At 52.8% G+C, this 14,820-nt stretch overlaps 1 protein-coding gene across 1 annotated transcript; it reads left to right on the forward strand.

Annotated features, from left to right (window-relative positions):
• Positions 1-465: 465 nt before the first annotated feature.
• MNX1 (motor neuron and pancreas homeobox 1) lies at positions 466-3,643 on the forward strand. The gene is made up of 3 exons (XM_005233977.2): positions 466-1,069; positions 3,049-3,209; positions 3,308-3,643. Exons 1-3 carry the CDS (start codon positions 466-468, stop codon positions 3,641-3,643), a joined length of 1,101 nt encoding a protein of 366 aa, XP_005234034.2.
• The last annotated feature ends 11,177 nt before the right edge of the window (positions 3,644-14,820 follow it).

Genomic DNA, 14,820 nt, shown 5'->3' on the forward strand with positions numbered 1-14,820 from the left:
GTTTACTCTTTCCGACTCGTTAAAAAGCGGCCGGCGGCGCGTTTACGGCAAATATTTGCCGTGTGCGGGAACGGTGGGAAACCGTCACCGGGTACGCGGCGGGAGGCAGCTCGGCCGGCAGCGCCAGGCGAGCCCCGCGGCCGGGAGGGCTCTGCCAGCCGAGAGGAGCCGGCTCCCCGCCGAGCACCCCGCGCCCGCCCCGCCGGGGTCCCCGGGGCTCGGGGAGGGGGAAAGGGGGAGGGGGCGGGCCGCCCCCCGGCCGCCGTGACAGGTGGGCGGCGGGGCCAATGGCGGGCGAGGCCGCAGCGGCGCCGGTCCAATGGGAGCCGCCTGCGGCCCTTGAAGGGGCGCGCCGCGGAGCGCGGCCGCACTGCCGCCCGCCGCCGCCGGGAGACGCGGCCGGCCCGGGGCAGCCCGACGCGCCGCGGTTCCCCGCCCCTCCCGCCCCAGCCCGCCGGCGCTCCCATGGAAAAATCCAAAAATTTCCGCATTGACGCGCTGCTGGCTGTCGACCCCCCCAAGGCGGCGGCGGCGGCGGGGCAGAGCGCGCCGCTGGCCCTGGTCACCTCGCTGGGCGGCAGCAGCAGCAGCAGCGGGAGCGGCAGCCCCCCGTCGTCCTCGTCGTCCTCCTCCTCTTCGTCCTCCTCCGAGCATCCCGCCGGCGGCCCCGCCGACTGCCTGCGCACCGACAGCCCCTCTCCGCCGCGCCTCCTGGCCGCCCACTGCGCCCTGGTCCCCAAACCCGGCTTCCTGCCCGGGGCCGGCAGCGGCGCCCACCCGCACCACCACGCCTCGGCGGCCGGCATGGCCCTGGGACTGCACCCCGCGGCGCCCGGCGGGCCGGGCATGCCGGCGCAGGCGGCCCTCTACGGGCACCCCGTGTACGGCTACTCGGCGCTGGGCGGGCAGCACCCGGCCCTCTCCTACTCCTACTCGCAAGTGCAGGGAGCGCACCCGTCCCACCCCGCCGCCGACCCCATCAAGCTCAGCGCCGGCACCTTCCAGCTGGACCAGTGGCTGCGAGCCTCCACCGCCGGCATGATCCTGCCCAAGATGCCCGACTTCAGCTGTGAGTATTTGCCTCCCGCCGCCGCATCCCCTCCCTGTCCCGGTGCAGGGGCCTACCGGGAGCTGTCTCCTTCCCAGAGGGAAGAAACCCCCCATCCCTGCCCCCGCGGAGATAAGCTGTAGACTTAAACCGGAGGAGACAATTTTTTTTTTTTTTAGTTTTTATTAAAAGGGGAAGACAGCCATCCGCGATGGCAGGCGGGTATGTGTGGGGCGCCTCGCCGTTCCCGGACCCCGAGGAGCCCCGAGGAATCAATCGCGAGCATCCCAGCCCTCCGTGGCCGGTTAAATAAAGGTGGCAGGTCGCTCCCTACCCGCCGCCCACCAGGAGGGGAGATGGGGGCGGTGGGGACCGGGCAGGGGCAGGAGCCCCCGTGGACTGCTCCAAACAGCCGGTCCCCATGTACACCGGCAAAAGCAGGGTGGCAGGTCCCATCGCTCAGCCATCGTTCTTCATTTTATTCCTTTTCTGTCGCAAACGGGCTTGTGATAATTACGGCAGGCTCCTCCAGTTAAACGGGGAGGGGGGGGGCTGGGGTGAGCCAAAAGAATCGGGGTTCTGCGTTCCCTGGGGATCACGAATAGACACGAAGCAAACATAGAAGACAGGGTTTAGGTCTGGGAGCAGGGCAGGCTGAAAATGCTGCATTAAACCCGACAATCCCGGAGTCCCAGCAAAGGCACACCGCTGGTGCTAGGCCTCGCGGCCATGGGGACCTTGCATCCATCTGTTTTAGGCAAAGATCATTTTCAGAGGTGTGAGCTCTCGGTGGGAATGGCCCGTTTAACAATACCGGAGGTGTAGTTTTACAAAAATCATGCCAGGAAAAGAATTGTGATTTAAAAAAAAAAATCCCCCCCCTTCCCCCCATACTCTGCGCACACGTTGGTAGACAAAAAAGTCCATTGTTTTCTCTCGAATTGGGGTTGTTTAGACTGGAACATTCAGGAAGAAAAAAATAATTAGGAGAGCTGTCAGAGCCCTGCCTCTTAAACAAGGTGCAGAGGGGGGAATAAATAACCGGAGAGAAACGAGAATGGAGCCTCGGAAAATCGCACCGCAGTGAGAAAATGTGCCGGGAGCGGACACTGCCCGGCTCTGCAGCCCGCCCCGGCCGGCGGCAGCCGCCCCTGCCTAGGGCTTTTTTTAATTTTTTTCCTTTTTTTTTTTTTTCCCCCCTAGACTAAATAAACCAAAGTGCCAAAATACTTCGGGAAATGGGCAACAGTGCTGCCGCGTTGCATTCCCAGGGGTGCCCAGGCCCCTTGAAGGGGCTCAGCCCTGCCGCTGCCCTCTCTCTTGCCCATCACCGCGTCTTTTTTTTTTGTTTTAATCTTATTTTACATATACAATCCTTGCCTTTAACTCTTTTCTCTGAACGCGGAAAACACGCCAATTTTGGGTTGGTTTTTTTTTTTTCTTCCACTTTTCCCGTTCAACGAGTTTTCCAGCCCTCGCCGCTATTTACGCTGTGACGGGCGGCGGTGCCCGGCGCTGCCAGCCTGCGGTGCGGAGCGGCCCCGGCCCGCCGCAGCGCTTCCCGCCTGCACTCCCGTTAATTAAACGGTATGGGCGGGCTGGGAGTGCGGCAGGTTTAACTAAAACATTAAATGGAACAAATCGCTGCTCCCCGGGGAGGCCGGTACCCCTTCGCTACGATCCTTGGCTCCATTTTATTGTCTCGCATTTGTTAGCCTCTTGGGAAATCAAGAGACATATTTTTCTTTATTTAAAAAAATTTAATTTTTTTTTTTTTTTTGGGGGGGGGGCCCTGACACTGTGGAAGCCCAGAAACCTCCAAGCTGGAGGGCCTGGAGGAGATTCCCTCCCCCTGTCCATGCTCCAGTGGATAACTGCCCATCCCTGCCTCAGCCTGCCCCCCTCAGCATCTTTCCTTCCTCACCCCATCCCGGGGATGCCCGGCCGTGGTGGGGCGGCTCCGCGCTCACCTCCGCGTTCCCCCTCCTCTCTTTTCCCAGCCCAGGCGCAGTCCAACCTGCTGGGGAAGTGCCGCCGGCCCCGCACGGCCTTTACCAGCCAGCAGCTGCTGGAGCTGGAGCACCAGTTCAAGCTTAACAAGTACCTCTCCCGGCCCAAGCGGTTCGAGGTGGCCACATCGCTGATGCTCACCGAGACGCAGGTGAGTCCCCCTGGCCCCGCGGGCAAGGGGCAGGTGGGGGATGCTGCCGTCGGGGGGGCAATGGATGAAGCGGTCTGTGTGTCCCCCGTCTCGCCCAGGTGAAGATCTGGTTCCAGAACCGGCGCATGAAGTGGAAGCGCAGCAAGAAGGCGAAGGAGCAGGCGGCACAGGAGGCCGAGAAGCAGAAGGGAGGCGGCGGGGAGGACAAGGGGGATGAGGACCTGCTGCTGCCTGCCTCGGAGAAGAGCGGCGGGAGGAGGATGCGGGAGCTGCCCGACAGCGAGCCCGAGGACGAGGAAGAGGAGGAGGAGGAAGAGGAGGCAGCGGCAGCGGCCGGGCGGTGCTGCCCTTACCACTCCTCCGATTGCTCCGAGGCGGATGAGGAGGACACGCAGCCCCGCGGCCGGCACGGAGCCCCGGCGCAGCCCCAGTGAGCCCCCCCGCACGCCCCGCTCCCTCCAGCCGCGGGCTCTGCCCGTCCCGTCGGGGCGGGGGGAAGCCCTGCTGCTCTTGGTCGGCACCGGCCCCGCTCCCCCCTTGCTGCGATTTCTCCCTGCTTGGAGGGGGATGGAGAAGAGGATCCTCCGCGCGCCGGGCGGGGAAGAGGATTTACGGTGAATACAGTGTTAACATTGACTGAAAATCAGACAAAACTTGAGCCCCCCCTCCCTCCCGTCCCTGCCCCCTGGAAGCGTGTTCCTTTCGCTGAATATTGGAAATGTTTTGTTCTTACTATATATCGGGGAAACTGTTTATGTCATGAACGTTAAAACTGCTGGAAATCTCAATACTGTCTTTATTTTTGTATATCATATTTATAAAAAAAAAATTACCTCTACTTATGCATGCTAAATTATTCCCCAGGCCCTCCCACCTGCGCGATGAGGTGGAAAATAAACGGCGTTTTGTACTTGAGCTGTACGAGCGCTCTGTGCGGGGGGGATGCTGGGCTCCTCGGGCCGCGGTCCCTGCGGGCCGGGGGTCCCGGTGCACCGGGCGGTGCCGAGGGGCCCGGGAAGGAGCAGGGAACCGTTTTCTAACCCGACTTTAAATCGGTGCCGCAGCTGCCGCGCTGCATCTGACATCAGCGTGGGTGCTGCTGAGAAGCGTGTTGACGCAGGGGAGGAACGGAGCCCGCTCCCCCCGGCCCCGCGGGTTGTTCCGCTGCCTGTCCCACCCGCGTACTGGGGGATTGCTCGCTGGGGGGGGGGGACGGGGCAGGGCGGGCAGAAACGGGGCCCTTCTTCCCCCCACAAGGCTGCAAACCTGTAGGAAACGGGGAGCAGCGCTGGTTTCCAGGGGCGGCTCGGCCCGCAAACGAGCGAGGTGGAAGGGGGCGAGGGCACCCCGCGCCCTCCCGTACCGAGGACGGGGCTCCCCGTTCCCCGACGGCCGCCCCGGCAGCGAAGCGCGGGCTTTGCGATAACGGCGGGATTTATCTCGCCAATAAATTTGCAGATCAATTCATCCTTGTCACCGCAGCTCTTCCCCAAATCAATTATAGCGAATTTAAATATAATCACTGGCTCATCCCCACCAGCTCGGGGCCACTTCTGGCAATTTATCCCCGCTAATGAATGACTGCGCGGCGCGGGTCCCGCTCCCGCGTAGGGCCGCGCAGGGGGGCGGAGGGACCCGCCGCAGCCGGAGGGTCCCCACCGCGGGGCGCGGTCCTCAGCCCCTCCTCCCCCCCCATCCCGGGTGCCTCGTAGGTCACCGCTGCCCCGGAAAGCCCCAGAGCTCTGAAATACGGAGCGTTCCCACTCCCGACACCTTAAAAAAAAAAAAAAAATTTACAGACCCGCGTTAACCTTTCACAGAAGAACAGCACGGCCCCTCTAAACGGCTTCTATAAAAACCCGGCCCGTGAAACACAGGCTGGCGGGTGCATGGGGGGGTGGCATGGAGTGACACGAAGGGACAAGGGGTGTCCGTCGCGGGGAGCGGGGGCGATGCCGGTAGGTGCTCGCTCACCGGCACACCCAGCGCGCCGCGGGTATCGCCGTAAATCACGCACCCTCACGGGGTAAATCATAAATCTGGATGGATCCCGTACGCCGAAAGACTTGATCGGGATCAACTCGATTTGGGCTTGATCGATACCTCCCCCTTCGCGCGGGAACAACCGCGTCTGAGGCTTTGATTTCAATTTGCAAACGATTTCCTTTCGGCCGCCGCTTGCAGAGGATTTAAGGCGATAGAAAAATGAAGGCATCAGCCGCTCCGCCGTTTTCCGCCCCGCTTGCTGCGGCTGTATTGTCCTGGGCGAACGGCCGCGCAGGGCCGCGCAACACCCGCGCAGGACGGCGCAACGCCTGCGCGTCCGGGCCGCTTGCTTCCAGCCGCATTTACACCTCCACATGCCTCAAGCGCATCCATCCGGAGGACATAACGTTATCTTACAAAAAATTAACGCTAAGTGAAATAATAATAATTAAAAGAACCTGAGAGCTACCTGAGATGGCCCACCCCAAGAAAGATCCTCCCTCAGCCATTAATTTCTAATTAAATCGCTAATTAAACTGGCCCAGAAATGTACTGTGTGCCCAACAGGCGTGTGTCCAAGTGCGCCCCAGCCCTGCGAGCAGCCTTGCGGGGCCCGGGCAGCCACTGCGGGATGCTGTATCAAAGTCCTACCGGTGTATTGTGTCTGTCTCAATAAAATTAATCTCTTTAAAGCCCAGCGTCTCACAAGAATACCTTTAGTGTTCCAGACTACAAGGGCAAATATGTTTTTCAGATTCTGTTTTTATGGACGGATTAAAGTTTATTTTCCATAATAGGGCACCTAATAAAACTCATAAAGCTCTGTCAGTCTTACAGCTGGTGGCCTCATTTAACACTTGCACTTCGTAAATCATTTTACAACTTACCAGGTGTTTCCAAAACCGAAAGGAGAGGAGGGGGGAAGAGAGAAAGGGGGTGGGGGGGGAAGAGAAATTAAAGCCGCTTAAAATGTAGATACGGTCCTTCGGCGGTGGGTGCGCTTGCACTGTCCCTTGGAAGGGCTTCAAAGAAGGTGGCGATCCCAACGGGGGAGAAAAGCCTTTTAATCAGCATTTCCCACGCTCTTTTGAAGTGCGGAGGCTCGTCCCCACGTGCAGCGCAATCAAAGCCGCGGGGTGATTAGCGGAGCCCGGTTCGGTGCGCTCCGCAGCCCGCCCTGCCCCGCGGAGGCTCCGCGCCGCTCCGCGCCCGGCGGTGGCTGCCCCGGGCTGTGCCCGGCCGGGCGGCATCACACCGGCACCAAGTGAGCCAGAGGCTGGGCTGCGGACGGGGAGACAGGCTGGAGCATCTCCCGGGGGTTGCTTCCTTGCCCAGCCCCAGGGTGTTCCCTATGCGCCCAGCCTGCCTCCCCGCCCCCCCACCCCCTTCCCTCCACCAAGTGTGGGTCCTCCCTGCACCCATCCCCAGGGTGCCCCGCACCCAGCCCTGGGGACCCCCGTTGGTGTCGGTGGGGTTGCTTTGCCCCCAGCCCCAGCGCAGGCAGGGCTTAGCAAGGCTTTAATCTAGCCCCCTGTTTGTAATTTCATTATTTGATCGGTTCCCTCCCCCAGACACAGTAGGTATCAAGCCTCTTAAAACTTTCATTGCTGTACTTGAGAAGTGGTAAGTATGAACATGGACCTTTGGTAGACGTTTAACTTTAAAAAGCGACATGGTTTAGGCATGGATGTCATTAACTGGCAATTTCATAAGCATTAAGTGCTAAAACAAAAGAACCAAAAATAGGATCCATATGTTCAAGGTAAACCTGCTAAAAGTCTTTCAAATGGGAAACCATAAATATAATCCCCCTCAAACTCTCCGTGAAACTGCTGGGAATGAAATACTTCATTAGCAGAAAGACCGCTGATTATTTCTCAAGTCTGAACTGTTACGTTCATCCAAAACTCAGGGATTAATGTCAGTTTTTCCCTCCAGCTCACAGTGAGACCCTGCCCCATGCTCCCTCCTCTTACACCCCTTCCCCTTACGCCCACTGCGCCAGCAGCAGGGCCACGAGCCGGGGCTGCCTGCCTGCTGCTCAGTGAGGCCTCAGCCCTCCCGGCCCTGATGCTGTTACTGGTCCTGATTCCCCTCGTGGGGGGCTGCACTAACAGTTGGGTCCCCAGGTGCCACTCCAGGCACCAGAGATGCCCCAGGGTGGTGAATCTCAGCGTAGGTCTCCTCCTTTCTTCCCCAGCTTTGCCCTTGCTGCGGGTGCCGGGATAACTGCGTGGTCCTTCAGCTGTGAAAGAGGAAACATTATTTTTTTAATTCCCGAGGCCGACGTCATTCCTGTGGTGGGCAGGGTGCTGCCTGGTGGGCTGGTTGAATCCTGTGAACAGCAATGTGCGACAAATAGTGGAAAAGATGAAGCTCCCAAGGGGACCTTAGTCTCCCTTGGGCATTGTGCGTAGTGGCCCCAGTTATGGTCCTTCTGCCCCCGAAGTGCTGGTTCAGGTCTGGCCAGAGCTAAATACCAACTGCACATCACTCTGGGAGTTACTCAGCAACTGCGATACAGATTTTTTTATTTTTCACCAATATTGATGCAACCAGGATCACATCTGCAGGGGGCTGGAGTTGCCACAGATTAGATGAGGCGGTTTTGTCTTTTCTGGAACTTTTTGCTTTATTTTTCCTGCCTTGAGGAGTGTGGCATTGTGTAGTGTCTCCTCCAAAGAGTCTTCTGCAAGGGCAGTGGTTCCAGGAGGTATTTAGTGTCTTGTTCTCCCTGCTCTGAGGACTGAAGAGCTTTAATTTAATCAAAGTTCTGGGGCACTCCCTGTATGGAAATGGAGGTGCCTGTGTGGAAATGGGATCGCCTGCAACGTGTAGGAGGTCAGAGAGCTCATGTAGTGGTCTTTCTCTGATCACAAGCTACTATCAAAATTTGGTTTTCAGCTTCCTTTTTGTTTTCCTGAGTTAAATCTAACTGGGACCCGTCTCTAAAATCGGTAGATGAGAGGAATGATGCCCTTTTCCTCTTGTAAAACCCAGCAGAGCCAGTGGCTTGCAACGAATTGTGTAGCTGGAAGGCTGAGTTTCATTTTACTGCTTGCGGGACATTTGCAAGCAGGTCACAATTTCCTCTAATTAATCCATTATTTGAAATTATTATTCACAGGACTTCTGTTAATGTTCTTGGCTGATGGTAGCTTTTGGCAGGTAGGACTTGTGTCTGAAGAGGGAGCACGGATGGACAATGCAGAAGGCTCTAACTCGGCTGCCTTCTCTCTTCCCGCACAGAGGAGACAGGGACGGAGAATTCCCGTTCCCATCCAGCCCTGCTGGGGTGTGGATGCCACTTCCATAAATACAAGCAAAAGGCAGCCAGCATGGAGCTGAACCTGGCGATGGGGCGGAGCAGCGATCCCAATTTAGAGCAACATCTTCAAGGGATGGGGCAGATTGTCCATCGCTTGGTATCCCCGGATGCCCTTTCTGGAAAGTACGTGAAAGCCAAGCGCAAGCCACCGAGCCGCCTCTGGTGCTAATTTCTGCAGTGTAATAGCGGCTGGCAATGCGCAGAGGTCTGCATAGACGATCTAATGATTCTTTTTGGACTTCAACATGATGAATCTATAAAGCATGTATTGCTGTAGCAGCTAGGTGCAATTTTAGAAATGTTAATGAGTAATTACATAAAGGTTGTCCACAGTCATTGATGTTAATCACTGTTCTTTTGCCAGAGATAATTAAGATGACACTTCAGCAGCATCAGCCAGTGGTTCCCACTGTCTCTGCTGTCTCCTTCTCCCCCCCCAGCTCCTGCCATGGCTCTCACCCTCCTTCAGGGATCTTCTTGACTACCTTCACCCCTCCTAGCCCCCTAACTTTTCTGAAGGGCCTTACTGACTGTGGCCTGAGAACTTTTAAGCTATATACGAGCATTTCACAACCTCTTGTGAGGGGGGCTGAGGGTGCCAGGAGCAGGAGATTTGGGTGATGTCAGGCAGTGACCTGCTGCCTCCACGCTCCTGCTCAGAGCATCACAGCACTCAGCTCCATTCTGCAGGTAATTGGCTTAGACAAAGTATGCAAGTTGCTTCGCTTTCTTTGGCCTCCACCTCATGAAGTGGCTGGGCTTCCCACCTTCTTCGCCTTTTTGTGTGTCTTGGAAACCTCTGATGGAAAGGATCACGGCTAGTATTAATGACTATGGAGAAGCTGGAGTAACAGCTGTGTAAGTATATGGTTTGTTGTAGTAAAACTTATAAATTTTACCCACATTTTCACTCCTCAGCCTGTGATCAGATGCTGTTCAGTGCAACACAGGTTTCAGGTGATGGAAAGCCTGTGATGGAGGTTTTAGTGAGGAGGGATAGCCTGGCTGGGCCACTGAAATGTATGGGTGGGAGGGCTGCGGTGTGAGCTCCTCTCATGCCTCTCCCACAGAATTCCCAGGTAAATGAGTCAAACTGCCTGCGTGCTAGTTCCCTGGCTGTAGGACAGCAAGGACATGAGCGTGTGACCTGTTTGCTTGCAGGGACCACGCAGTCACATTGAGACGGGAGGGTCAGTCTGGGTGTCTAAGGTTGGATCACCTCAAGGGAGCAGGAGCTCCTGGCAGCTTGCACCATGCACCATGAAAATGACCTGTTGCGTTGACTCTGAAGCTGCCCAGATGGGACACGTCTCTTGTTACTGCAGATCTTCATGGGTGCTCTTTGCTTTGGGGGTGGGAGGGAGAAAGCACTTTCATCAGCTAAGCATGGCGAGATACCTGAAACCCCCACTCCTTTATTCTTCCAGATCTTCATCTTTAGGACTGATAAATACATCTAGAGGTGAGATGTGAGGGTCAATTTTAGCAGCAGAGGAATATAGGATGATGCTGAAAAAGCTTAAATGTGCTCCTCTACAAAACCTGTTAACCCTGCGCCTCCGACAGCTCCACATCAGCCTTGGGTAGCCCTGGCTCCTCCCTGGAGGAGGCCATTTCAGGGAAAATGTTACTCAGCATCCATGAGGGTGTCAAAAACCTGGCCAGGAATAAAGATTTGCTTCTCCAGCCCTTGGCAGCCTGAAGGTTCTTTTAAACTCACAAACCTTGTGTAAGGTTTCACAAGAACAGGGCAGCCTACATCGATGGCTCTAGTGTCTTTCCAGATCCGACTCTCACATTGCTTTCAGATCAGATAAGAAAAAAACACGCAGCCTCCAAGTCAACCTATTGCCTACTGATCAAGCTCTGAAGCACTGGTGAAGAGCTCCCTAGAGCCTGCCTCAACAGCTTTTATCATCGTAGGAAGCACTTACGATTTGCAGTTGCTGTCCCTGCCTTTCTGCATGGCTTCCTAATCTCTGCCACACAGCACCTGCACCACCCCTGGCATAACAAAAGTCTTCACGAGACCAACAGATTTAGTTTCAAACCATTTAGTTAGGGAAACTGGGAAAGTAAACACGGTCTAGTCAACATTTTCAGGGTGAACTGACCTGCAGAGCAAGGGGGGAAAAAAATCCACTCAGAATCTAAGGCTTTGGCTGAGGAGGAGAGATGATTCTGTGAATGAGGCAAGCCTAGAAAATGCAGTCAAGATGACTTATTTTTCCCCAAGGTGACACTGAGCATATCTCAGCTTATTGCCTCTGTACTAGAACAACACATTGCTCCATCCCCGGACTGTAACTGAAGGCTGCTCCTGCACCGGGCTTCACTGCCTCCTAACAACATGCCCTGTTATTTCATGCCGGAGCCGTGTGTGCCTGCGCACCCAAGAGAGAGATGAGGGTACTTGTACCGTCTGAACGGGAAAAGGCTCATAATGGAGTTTTTAATAGAAAAATGTGTCATGCTTGGAAATCTTTCACTTACGAAAATGAAACAACCGTTTCACTGTTACTGACAAAAGACTTTAAAGGAACTATCAAAAAAAGATCTCTATTTGTAGTTTTACTCTGTACCGCTCATTCTAGTTATATTACTCGGTTATTTTTTAATGTATTCGCTTTGAAGTCCTCCATTTGCATCAGGTGAGCTGGTTTTGGTGGGTGAACCATTTTGTGCTGGGACACAAGTTTTAAGGAATTTTTGGTGCCAGCTGGCTCTTCTGAAGCTTATTCTTGATAGACGCTCATTTCATTTCCTTAAAGTGTTATTAGGGAAACCACATGACATCCGATTCTGAATCGTGCATGCATATGAACTAGCGGAAGGCTACTGTAATTAGTTTTAAAGCAAGGCTGCAGGTTGCACCAGGGTTTAAGGCTAGCACAGCTGTTTTATACAGGCAGCTGCGATGTCCATGCCTGCGGGCCTCACGGTAAACTAAGCTTTACTGGAGGGCGAAGGAAAGTTGCTCCAGGAGATGAAATCATGAAAAGTGGCATATGGTAAAAGAGTCATATCTCTACCTACAATTCCTGAAATCCATCCAACCCAAAAAGTCTTGAGTAAACATTACACCTCGCCTTTGGAAAAGCGACCCTACGGATCAAATCGTCTCCTGAAAACAAAATTGCTTCATCTACTGCAGGGAAAAAAATCATGTATTGATTCTCACACACATGGGTTATAGCCAGGCACTAAGCCACTACACTCAACACAACAAAAATTTGAGTATTAAAAGTTGCCACTCACGTATTTATTACGCTGAAAGCACTGTCGCACACATTTGGCACTGCGCTGCTCCTGGGCTGTAACTTTTCACGTGCAAAGTTCACTCGCAGAACAATGCGAATCAAACGATCCCAGATGTGCTTTAAGCACAGTATTGGGTTGCACACCTTCGCTCGTGCGAGGCAGGGCAGACCTGCTTGCGTCTGCGCTTTCGGAGCAAGGCTGATATCAACCCATCGTCCCCGGCGTGCAGGACGATGGAATTATGTCAAGTTAAAAAAGCCCTGCAGATACTTGGCCCATTCAGGTGCGGTGTTAAAACCCTGCCAAAAGGACTCACGTATGATTTATCAGTGTAACACTCCGGCCAAAGCTAAAACCCAGACTTTGCTGCCCTGTTAATTTTGATACAGAAAACAGAGGAAGTTTAAAACATCACTGTCCAGCTTAAAAGAAAGCAAAAATTGAGAAACCATGGTAATAGCTATGAGTGGATAGTACTGTTTAAAGGGGGAATCAAAATCTTATGCTATATAGCAAGGAAAAAAATAAGAATCAAACATCCAGCTTTTAAATGTATCTGAAGGAAATCATGCTGTATTTTCTACTGGATTGTCAGGAGTAAGGGTTAGCATTGCCATAGCTGCTTGGTTCTCCAGGGTAGTGCATTTTTAGCAATTCAAAGCCCTTTTCTGCTCATGAGGTAATAAGGCCCCCAAACCTCCTTTAAGGAAGGATTTCTGGACATTTTAAGCAGCAGGTCTCTTACTGGAACAACCAGGGAAAGTTCCTCATGAAGGTTTGATGTTGGCTAACAAATAATGGGAAGAAACCTCAACACGATGTATTTTGTGTATGCGTGTTATTAAGCATTTATTCCACGGCAGACAAAGCAAAACGTGTCGCAGCCCAGCGTAACTTCTGCAGCAGCCTCTGCTGGCAGCCAGCGCTCAGCCTGCCGTTTTGCAGGGAGCCCCTTGCCAGCATTTGGACTTGCTGCTGCTACAGAGAGACCTTACAGCACCAGCAACCTTGCTGTAAGGAGGAGATGCTTTGGCCAGGCTAGCTGTGCTGGTGATAAGTTTTTTCTCCAGGGTTAAAAATATGATATCTAAACCCCCATATATATATCTATACATATGTGTACATATATGTGATACATATAAAATATATTATGTATACACATAAATTATGTATACATATAGATTATATTAATATAAAATAAATATAAGATCATCTCAACTTTCCTTTTCACACGTGCCTTATATCTTTGGGACGTGACTGGACCACAGAAGCGACAGCTTGCAGATATATACGTACATCAAAAGCATGCTCTGACAGCCCTTCCACCTCTGCCAAGCTGTGGTAGTTTGGTCAGCAGGACCACAGGAAAAATTGTTAAACATGGCAAGACTCAGGAATTCACATTTATCTTGGAATTGGCAGATTTCTGTTTGACAGTTATTCCCTCAGTGAATCACAGTGAGAGGACAGGACTTACGCAGAATCACCCCCAGCAACTGTCCTCGTACCATGACTATGGCACTGGGGACTGGTGCATTTTGGCTGCTTTCCTTGAAAATTCAGTTTTTTCGAAAAAATGTACATTTGTACATAAACGTGACAAATGTAAAAACTGATGAGGTAAAATCTGTTTTCTTCAGAAACAAAGAGATGACTTTAATAATTGTAAGTTTGAATAAAACATATTAGCTGTTTGGAATAAATGATAACTAACGCAAGCCTTGCTTTAAAAAAAATACAGCAACTGTAATTTTAAACTGTAAGGTTACAATCATCTCCTCTAATTGCATAGCAACACCTGCATCACACCGCCTCAGGCAGCTGCAGCAAGTGAATAGATTCAGAGCTGTAAAACACAAGACAATCATTCCATGGGCAGCAAAGGGTGGTCAACTCTGATCACCCAGCAAAGCATTTGAACAAGGAACCAGCGCCTGTCACATTCAATGTAAGGAAGATGTTTCAAGATTTATCTTGAGGAGCAAAGTTGCCTAAACCTCCCAGCTAGAGCAATGTGTTTCCATTTATGTATTATTAAATCACAAACACATTGAAAAGCTGGGTCTATCTAAACTCCTGCAAAAAAGGCAATTAATTAGGTGGCTGTTGCAGTCTAGGGGGAGCAATTTTTACTCACTGAGGTCCCATGCGCTCCACAGCAGGCAGCTTCTAAGGGCTTGCACAGATTTTCTCCCGAGTCTTGTCTTCAACAGTGAAATATGAGGTTTGGCATGGTTGTTTGCAAAGGAGCCGTTTACATGCACTCTCTAAAGTTGCATCTTTTGTGTCTGTCAAAATAGTCTCAGTTCCGCTGCCCATACTTTTGTTCGTTGGTATGCATATTAGAAATACTTGAATTAAATGTTTTTCCTCTTCTGCCTATTGCATGTAAGATGCAACTGAGGGGAAATGGCCACTTTTCTATCCTTGAGAGCTGCCAGTGGTATGAAACAGGCCGAAGAAAGCATCTTGCCTTGTTCTTTTGATAGGAATCTCTTCTGTGTTAGTTGTTACCCTGCTAGTACAACCTGGGATTTTGAAACCGGGTCTCTCTGCTCCCACGCACAACTTGCCCTCTCCAACAGAGGAAAGGTGGGAAAAATCAGCTCCCTGGCTGCTGGGGGAAGAAGCACTCCCCTGCCTGAAAGCATTACTCCTACAGCTCAGCAAGCAGAGTATTCTACACTCAACTATTTGATTAAAAAAATAAAAATATTTAAACATTTTTCATCCACCTCTTTTGCTGCAGAACTGAAAATTTTCTGGAGGATGCCTACTGGGAGCAAATTTTCCCAGCAGGGACAGATTCAAACAAAGTAGCTGAATAGATCAGTTGGTATCAAATGTAGTTAGGAAGCACCATAAGCGAGTGGGCTAGTGCACGCTAGAGGGCAAGCCTGGTTATAGAAACAGGGCTCGCAGCTCTCTAGCAAAGGTAGATCATGCAGATGCAACGATACTGTGGATGAGAAAGTGCTTCCCCCCCCCTCCCTGCAATTTAAAGTCTTTCCCTTCCTGGTCAGCCAGCTAGGGTAA

Source organism: Falco peregrinus, chromosome 5 (assembly GCF_023634155.1).
Source record: "Falco peregrinus isolate bFalPer1 chromosome 5, bFalPer1.pri, whole genome shotgun sequence".
NCBI lineage: Eukaryota > Metazoa > Chordata > Aves > Falconiformes > Falconidae > Falco > Falco peregrinus.

Coding starts and splice junctions, on each gene's coding strand:
- MNX1 (XM_005233977.2), top strand. CDS start 466: ATGGAAAAATCCAAAAATTTCCGCATTGACGCGCTGCTGGCTGTCGAC. Junction 1,070..3,048: donor CAAGATGCCCGACTTCAGCT/GTGAGTATTTGC, acceptor CTCTTTTCCCAG/CCCAGGCGCAGTCCAACCTG. Junction 3,210..3,307: donor TGATGCTCACCGAGACGCAG/GTGAGTCCCCCT, acceptor CGTCTCGCCCAG/GTGAAGATCTGGTTCCAGAA.